Source organism: Alligator sinensis, unplaced genomic scaffold (assembly GCF_000455745.1).
Source record: "Alligator sinensis unplaced genomic scaffold, ASM45574v1 scaffold1275_1, whole genome shotgun sequence".
NCBI classification, from domain to species: Eukaryota; Metazoa; Chordata; order Crocodylia; family Alligatoridae; genus Alligator; species Alligator sinensis.
In genome coordinates, this window is record NW_005843424.1 from 138236 (window position 1) to 147701 (window position 9466).

A 9466-nucleotide genomic window follows, 5' to 3' on the forward strand; every position below is an offset into this window, starting at 1 on the left:
CTTTAAGAGGAGGCTGGATGAACACCTTGCTGGGGTCGTCTGACCCCAGTGCTTTTTCCTGCCATGGCAGGGGGTCGGACTTGATGATCTGTCAAGGTCTCTTCTGACCCTACAAACTATGAAACTATGACCCCGGTAAGGTGTTCGTCCAACCTCTTTTTGAATTTACCCAAGGTAGGAGCGAGGACCACTTCCCTAGGAAGTTGGTTCCAGATCCTAGCCACCCTAACATTGAAATAGTGCCTCCTAATCTCTAACCTGAACCTATTCTCCAGCAGCTTCTGGCCATTGTTCCTCGTCACCCCAGGTGAGCTGGGGGGGAATAGGGCCCTTCCTATTTGCTGCTGATCTCCTCTAACAAGTTTGTAGGCAGCCACCAAATCCCCACCTCAGCTTCCGCTTGCTGAGGCTGAACAGGTTCAGGTCCCTCAGCCTCTTCTCATAGGGCCTGCCCTGCTGCCCTCCAACCAAGCAGGCCCTCCTCTGAACCCTGTCAAGGCAGGTTGCATCCTTCTTAAAGTGCGGTGCCCAGAACTGGACGCAGTACTCCAATTGAGGCCGGACCAATGTTGCATAGAGGGGGAGTATCACCTCTCTAGACCAGCTTCAGATTCATCTTTGGATGCATGACAAGGTGCGGTTGGTTTTGCTGGCTGCGGTCTGGCATTGGTGGCTCATGTTCATCTTGGACTCAATAATGACTCCAAGATCCCTTTCTGCCTCTGTGCTCACAAGGTGGGAGCCCCCCAGCCTGTATGTATGCTGTGCATTCTTTCTCCCCAGGTGCAGCACCTTGCATTTGTCTACATTGAAGCCCATTCTGTTACCATCAGTCCACTTCTGTAGTCTGTCTAAATCTAATTGCAGCCTCTCTCTCCCTTTGAGCGTGCGTACTTCTCCCCACACCTTGGTGTAATCGGCAAACTTGGACAACGTGTTTTCTACCCCCTTGTCCAAGTCGCTGATGAAGATGTTGAACAGTGTAGGCCCCAGGACCGAGCGCTGGGGGACCCCACTATTCACATCCCACCAGGTCCAGTACGATCCATCCACCACCACTCTCTGGGTGCGCTCCCTTAGCCAATTTTTGACCCATCCAACTGTGTAGCCAAGGTCGCTCAATTTTTGACCCATCAATGCCAAGGTCACTCAATTTATTAATTAGAATGGGGTGAGAGACAGTGTCAAAGTGGGCAAAGGGAAGAAGAGTGTTGGGGGGAGAAGAGCAATGGGGCAGGGAGAGTGGGCAGGGGACCCCATAGCAAAGGGAACCTGGACATCCTCCGAGGTAAGACACCAGAGAGGGCAGTCAGCCATGGGCAGCACAGCAAGGATCTGAAGGGGCAAGGAGCAGGGATCGCAGAGCTGGGGCAGGGGCAGGAAAAGGTCCTCATGGTGCTGTGGGATGGCCCCTCTCCCTGACAGGGACCCTCTGCTCTGATCCACAGGCTGCCAGTGCCCGGCCTGCCTGAGGGGAAGGTCTGTGGGGCAGTGAGTGGGAATCAGATTCAGTCTGAATCCTGCAGCACAGGATTTCTGTGGATTTGCCAGAAAGACGCCGTCCTGATCCAGCTGCGGCTCTGATGGTGCCTCACAGGGCTTCCCTGCCTTCATCATTTCACACCTGGGAAAACTGAGACCCAAGGACAAATGGACCTGATTGAGATCGTGCAGCAGTAGGTGACAAAGGGACAATAGATCCCAGGTGTCCTGACTTTCAGCCTGACTGTGCTCCAAGTTGCTGGACCCCACTCATCCCAGAGCCAGCATATGACCCAGGCATCCTGAGTCCCAGCAGCCTCCACCTCCAAAGCACCAGATCCAGTTGTCCAACAAGAGCTGGGACAGGACCCAGGTGCCTTGATTTCCAGTTCCCTTTGCTCCAACCCACCAGATCCCACGCCTCTTCCCGAGTGAGGAACAGAACCCAGGAGCTCCGGTTCCCAGTTCCACCTTGTCATGGCCCACAGACCCAGTGCCCTCCTGACTCCAGTCCTCTGGGCCCAGGGAGCCAGCATGTCCCAATTCCCACTGGAAGGATGTTCCTGGTTCTCTCCTCTCACTTGCTTCAGCAGTGGTGGGGCCATGGAGTCCAATCCTGGGCAGAGCTAGGTCTCTGTCCTCCTCAAGGGGTCAGGGGTGGAGGCAGGGAGAGGTTAGATCTGCTATTCAGATCCAGTAGGAGATGCAATGTCGCCCCAGGGCTGTGGCAGAGCTATGGGTCTCCTTGTCAGAAAGGAGCCTGGCTTCATGCCCTGGTCCCCCCTACAAGGACCCATTCACCAGTGGGGGAGGTGGATTACAGTTGTCCTTGAGCTGAAGCAGGAGAACCTGGGGACACGCACATGTCCTGCACAGGGGGATTGAGAGCCCCACATGCCCTGCACTGAGTAGCCCCAGTGCCTAGCAGAGGATGGTAGTCTAACTCCTCAGGCAGGGGATGGGCAGGTGGGAGTGAAGCAGCTTGCATCTGTGGGGGCTGGACAAGAGCCCTGCAGATCCCTATAGACAACAGCTCCATGACCCTGACATAGAACAGGACCACCACAGGGTGGGAGTGACCTCTGGAGTCCCTGTTTTGACCCAGATCCAGAAGTGTGCAGGGACACACACCAGCCTTGAGGCTGGGCTCCTGGGTCACCAGGGCTCAAAACTGATGAATGGGGCAGTTTCTTGACAGGGATGAGGTTTCTCCTCTCCTATGATGGGCTGAGCCTACACACTACCTAGCGTGTCAAGCTGTGTTTGAACCTCTCCTGGACAGAGTCCCAGGCACATTCTTTGCTGTCAGATGCCAAGGTGATCAACTCCTGGGACTTTGCTAGACTGAGGGTCACTCAGGCCTCCACTCTTAGAGAAGCCCATACCCCAGTTGGAGCCCTAATGTGACCTGATCCCCTCAGCACTGGTTATAGTGTGTCCATTTGCACAGGGAGCACCAAAACATTCACGTGCTAAATACCTACACATGTGAAACACCCGACATGTGTCACAGAACACATGCATCCCTAGTTCCTCCCTATGCCCATGGCAGGAGGTCTTCAGCCCCTGGGCTGCCCCTCTCCAAGTAGACACTTCCACACACAGGAGATGGGCCATGGTCGCCCCCTCCCAGTAACACAACAGACACGTGGGCTTGTGAAGACACCTCTCCAGGAAAGCCTCCCCAGGGAGGGCCATGTGCCAGCTCCCTGTTGCACAGGTGTGCCACATCACAGCCACTGCACATCCCAGGGAAATGTCTTGGTAGGGTTGCTGGACACACAGTGCTCTCAGACAAACTCTAGCCAGGACCTGTCTCCTTGCTTCCACCCATACCATGCTCTCAGCCTGAGTCTGTTGCCTGTGAGCATGATGGGAGCCAGCCAGCAGCACCGTGGGAATAGAGTGACCCATCATGGCAAGATGCTGGCCCTTGGTGAGAGGGACCAGGTCCCACAGGGAGAGGGTGGAAGAGCCAGGAAACCCAGCCCAGCCCTATCACTGCCAGGGCAGCCTTCTGATCCAGCCCTGGGACCTGCAGCACTGACAAGAGCTGACCAGGCAGAGATCGCCTCATGGGTGAATTTAGTGGCCTTGGCCCATTGCTAGGGCTGGTTCAGCTCCATCCAGAGTTTGATCCAAGAGACTGAGGGGCCTGTAAAGTGCACCAGGGAAGCCTTAGATGAAAATTTAGAGCCATTGCATATGACACAGAGAGGCAGATCCTCAGCTTCTGTGTATTGTCACAACCCAAAGGGTGTGATTTTGTTTTTGTGTGCTTTGGCACTGCTAAATTGTTCCCGCTAAATTGCAGCTTCTTTGCACAGTGGAGTTTTCTGCTGCAAAAGAGAACCCCGGTGCAAAAGAATTCCCGCCACCAGTAGCTTTCTTTGCAGGGTGCATTTCTTTGTTGCAGCACAGAAATGCTTATTGCAAAGAGTTCCCGCCAGTTGTATGCTAATTCGAGCCCCATTATTGGCCAGTTCTAAATTATTCACACGTGGCGGCTAGTGATTGGCTTGCTAGTCATATAAAAGGCTTGAGTGGTTTCCGCCCAAGTTGGAGGACTCCACCAACACCAGGAGGAGGAGACTTCACGCTGTGTGAAGATCTCTAAGTGCTGCGGATCCTTATGGACCCAGCGCATTTCAAGCAGGCAACAGAGGTCTGATCAACCTCTAGGGTCCTTTCCAGCCTCTAGCCTCTCCCCGTCGCCGATAGATTCCTAGACGTATCCCTCCCTGCGCGCAAAAGGATCCACGAAGCCTAGCAAACTTCGTGTGAGTATATTTCTTGCCAGCTGGAACAACTGACATAGTTGTTCAGATGACCGGACTACCTCAGAGCACAAGTTCCACAGAGCCTAGCAAACTTCATGTGAGTCTATTCAGAGCTCTTTTGTACGAGTACTTTCTTCGGTTGACACGATGGGCTCGCGTGTTTAGAGCCTTCAGCCGGATTGGGCTAGAGTTCGCGAGTTTAGAACTCTTGTCCGCCTCTTATCTTTTCTATTTGTAACCGCAACTCAAGCAAGTTTTCCTGCCTGCACCGCGACCATCTTCGGTGTAAGTAAACAATCTTAAATCAACCATTACGCGTCCGTGCCTAATTCTAGCGTGTCGCCCGTTCTCTCCGATCCAGCGTGCCCGGGCTGCTGGCCACAGCCCGCGCAGAGCACAAAAAGGGCCCGGATCGCACCCGGCCCGCACATGTATGAGCAAAGCCCTGGTGACACAGATATAGCAATTTCAAGTCCCTGGTGACTGATCTGAGGAAACACTTGACCTATAAGTGATTGACTTACTAGGCAGGCTTATGAAAAGGAAGCCCCCGGTGGACAGCGTAGAGCAGTGAACAGAGGGCAGCAAACAGAGGGAGTTGACCTAGTGAACTTGTCCTAGAAGCGAGCCAGGGAGCAAGACAGTTTGTGTGTGTGCATGTGCGTGTGTGTAAGGTCCCAGGTGTGGATGCTTGGTGCATGGGTCAACGGAGGCACAAATGGAGGCTGGGTGAGCAGTTGTGACCTGTGTGGGATGTTCATTTTCCTCCCAGAGGGTCAGGAGCACTTCACCTGCACCAAGTGTAAGCTGGTGTCTGTCCTGGAGGAGAAGATTGAAGGTTGGGCACACAGGTATCCACGCTGCATTGCATCATGGAACAGGAAGATTACTTGGACAGGAGTTGTGAGAGGTGGTATTGGAGAGGCAAAAATGAGAAGTGGCAGTATGTGGCTGATCAAAGAAGGAGGGCCCCCAGAATCAAAGAGAAACAAACTGAAGTCAGCAACTGCTTTCAAGCACCCTGCAGTGGAACAGCTGAGGACAAGGCAAGGAAAAGGATGCCTGGGAGGCATGATGCAGATGACTCATCAGCCTAGAGCAGGGGTGGGCAAAATATAGCCCGTGGGTTGCATTCAGCTGAGCGGGCGCTTTGATCCAGCCCACTGCGCCCCCCAAGGAATTGTACTCCACTCAGCTCTTTTGCCCGCATGTAGGTGTGAGGGAGGGTGGGGAACTTGGGGATCCCTCCCACACTCCCCACATGGCATGCCACCCTGGCAGGCAGTGGGGGAGCAGCAGCAGTTGCAAGGGGGCACTGGTACTTGGAGGTTGCCAGTGCTGCACATCACAGGGAGAAGTGCAGCCCCTGCCGGGCTGTCTTTATCGCAGGCACTTTCTGCACTTGCGCGGCACAGGAAGAAAGCCTCAGGTACTGGGGTAAGTACTGGAAGCTACTAGATACTGGTACTGAAGCCTGGGACTTCCCTCCCGTGGCATGTGAGTGCAGGGAGTGCTAGCTATAGCGACTGCCTGGCAGGAGCTGGCCCTCCCACCTTCCCTCCCCTCCTCCCCTCCGCCACACATCTACACAATAGATAAGACTAAGATATTTTTTTAATTATTATGCAATCCCTTCTATATGCGGTACACAAACACAAATCATGACAAAAATATTCTTTGTAATAACATTAAAATACGTTATAGCAGGTGTTGGACTTTAGTGCATAATTTGTTTTTTTCTGGTTCCAAGATGGCAACTCCCACTCCCAAAAGGAGTTTTTGTGGGGAGCAAGGAGAGGGTCTTCCAATGGGCAAGGTCACGTGTTAGGGGTGGGACTTCCAGTCCCAAGATGGTGAACAGGGGGTGGGGCAACTGCCAAGGGGCAGAGCTACCCTTGTGGCCCTGAGCAGCTCACCAAACCTCATTAAGCAGCCCTCCACTTGAAATAATTGTTTGCCCCTTCCCTAGTGATTCATTTAGTGTTTCCCAGACAGGCTGGGTGGGGGCTCCAGCCAACATAAAATATATTTAGTACCCCCAAAATTGAACCCAGCCCTTGTTGCTGCTGAAAGGTAGCTCAGCAGAAGGGTTACAGATAGAAGCGGGAGGCCAGAGGGACTTCCAGGGTCCTTGCACATGGCCACCAGTGGGGATAAAATATCAAGGAGGGGGCAGACAGCAGTGTGCAACGTGGCAAGGAATTTGAGCAGGAGAGAGGGAAAGGACCTGTCCTTATGGTGCTATGGAGGGGAGGGCCCAGGGCAGGGCAGGAGACGGCATCAGTGCATCCCAGCAGAATGGGTCTGGGCCATGGCTACCCAACCTAATGAACCTTCCCTGGCACAGACTTTCTGCCTTACTCCACAGGCTTCCAGTGCCCAGCTGGGCTGAGAGGCAGAGCTGTGGGATGGTGAACGGAATCAGATTCAATCTGAAGCCTGCACCAATGCATTTAAGTGGATTTGCAATAAAATCATCATCTTGATCTGACCAAGTTGCTGATGGGGTCTCTCAGTGCTTTTCTACTTCCCACGTCATACTTGGGGAAACTGGGATGCAGAGAAAATTGGGCCTGAGACTGCAGAGCAGTCTGTGACATAAGCAAAAACAGAAGCCAAACTCTGAGCAGTGTCTGCCCCCATTTCTGTCACAGAGTTGGGAGAGACCCCAGGAATCATGCCTCTCAGCCCTTCTTGCCCTTGCTCATCACAGCCCACTTCCACCCAAGGGATGGGATTGGATACAGGTATCCTGCCTCCAGGCTGCCCTTGCACTAACCTACTAACCCCACTACCCGCCTGACTCCAGTGCTCCAGCTCATAAAAGAGCCACTTCTGATTTGCCCATCATGCTGTGCAGGCCAGGCTATTATGGCTGAATGGTTAATATAACGCGCTAGAAATCCTTCGGAGGATTTCTCTTGAAGAGAAAACTAGAGGACATAAAGGCGTCGGATTTTGTATCAACAGAGGACAGAGTAGCAGAAAACTAGAATGTCCTCTGTAATGGCCACCCTAGGCCTGAGTCCCATGAATCACAAACCTCCTCTGCCGCTGCATGCCCCAGAGCCAGATCTATCCAGCACTGACCTCCACCCTGAAACTAAAAATGAGCAGAAAGCAGTGTGTGCTGCAGGAGACTATGGTTTAGCTGTGATTCCTTATACAAAGCTCTGGGCTGCACTGCCCCCAAAGCAGATATGGCGCGGTCTAAAATAAAAACAGCACTGAGCCTTAGCTGGACTCGCTCCTCGCTTACACATGGAGAAAAAGTCTCTCTCCCTCACTGCCTCACCCTCAGCAACCCCAAAATGCTGCAACCAGAATGATAACCCCACTGTAGCCCACAGGGGAGGTGGCTCCCTGCATACAACAATGCAGTCTGCAGCAAGAGACGTACAGGGAACAGAGCTAGCACATGCCAGGAGCAGCTTGGGGTAAGAGCACTGCAGGGTTTCCTCAATGATCACCTGTAATTAGTTGTGTTGTGACCCAAACCTGTGATGATTGATTTGTCTCATTCCCTCTGTAGAGCTTTCACCCCAGATGAGAAGCTGCCCATGTCAGTCTTAGCAGACAGTACTTTGGAGAGAGGTGCGAGAGGAAGGGCAGTAGTGTTGAGAGAAGGTTGGGTAAGGGAAGTGTGAGAAGGCAGCAGTGGATCCCAGCAGAACAGCAGCCTCACCTGATTCCCCCCCTGTAACAGGTTACCCTCCCCAGTGGCATTTTTTCTTTTTTTGCCAATGAGGGGCACCCCTGAAGTCCCTTAATGTTTCGTTTTCTCTCGTTCATCTCGTATCCCACCTTTACTCGCCTGCCACGTCTTGATGTAAATATTATTTAGATGTTCTTACAAGCAGGAGATTGCCTATTGTAATTGTATGTTGGGGTTCTTAGCCACCATGGGCCTTGTCCCCCCTCTTTCTCTAGCTAGGCCTACCAGTCTGAACCCACCAGATAGGGTTTGACTCCGAGGCTCTAGCTCCTTAATCTTCTTGTGGCATGTGGCCCTCCTTTTGTTTTCTACCTGGAACCCAGGCTTTCTAGCCCAGATGCCTATCCACTGGGTATGGAGACAGCAGGCCATAAGTTACATTCTGGGCAGTGGCTCAAAGCTCCCACTCCCCAAGGGCACCCTTTCCTTTAGCTCAGGCTACTAGACAAAATTCCCTCACTGGGACCCAGCTTAAAAGTCGTGCAACTATCTCTGAGCTACAGGACCTATATGGCTGCATACTCTAGTGCACTAGGCCCTTTGGCCTTTTATGACTGCACCCAAGGTGCTAATGAGGTCTCCTCCTCCCCTACATCCTTGCACAAACCACCAGTTTATCAATCAACAACTTTACATAAACAGTAAGTCAATAGATTATAACCACAAAAAAAAAAAAAAATTAAAGAAGACAGCATGCCAGTTTACGTTTCTTCATGGCTTAGTGCTTCTGCTTCCCCACTGTCTGTGAGGCTCCTCCCTGTGGCACTGCCGCCACTTCTCTGAGAGTCATCAGGCGTTCCCTTCTCACAGCAGCCGGACTGGCAGAAAAGCCTCTCTGTGGAGCTCTCATGCACAGCCTCCTTCCCCTTTGGCCACTACCTCTAACTGCCGTCCAGCTCACAGTTTTTATAGTTCTGGCCTGGTCCCTTCCGGTCATCTGACTAGCAGGCCAGGCTCAGCTTTTCATAGACAGTAGGGCTGGAAGGGACCTCAGAAGATCATCAAGTCCAGCCCCCTGCCCCAGGGGCAGGAAGTCATCTGGGGTCATAGGATCCCAGCAAGATAAAGATCCAAATTTCTTTTGAAGGCATTCAAAGTAGGTGCTTGAACCACCTCTGATGGCAGGCTATTCCAGTCCTTGGGGGCTCGGACTGTAAAGAAGTTCTTCCTTATGTCCATCAGATCACCCCTGAGTCTGTGCTTTTCCAGGCTGAGGAGTCCCATAGCTCTCAGTCTCTTGTCGTAAGATATGTTTTCCTGACCTCTGATCATGCGTGTGGCTCTTCTTTGGACCCTCTCAAACATCTCCACATCCTTTTTGAATTGCGGAGCCCAAAACTGGACGCAGTACTCCAGCTGCGGCCTCACCAAGGCCGAGTACAGCGGGAGGATGACATCCCGGGATTTGCTTGAGAAGCATCTATGGATGCAAGCCAGCATTTTGCTTGCTTTACTAGCCACAGCATCACATTGAAGGCTCATGTTCATC

At 52.7% G+C, this 9466-nt stretch overlaps 1 protein-coding gene across 1 annotated transcript in view; it reads left to right on the forward strand.

Annotated features, from left to right (window-relative positions):
- Positions 1 to 1584, forward strand: part of LOC102379504 (killer cell lectin-like receptor subfamily B member 1B allele C) — a 17861-nt gene extending 16277 nt beyond the window's left edge. The window contains exon 6 of the mRNA XM_025195194.1: positions 1449 to 1584. Within this exon, the coding sequence (XP_025050979.1) occupies positions 1449 to 1584 (136 nt within the window). The remainder of the gene's footprint in view (positions 1 to 1448) is intronic.
- The last annotated feature ends 7882 nt before the right edge of the window (positions 1585 to 9466 follow it).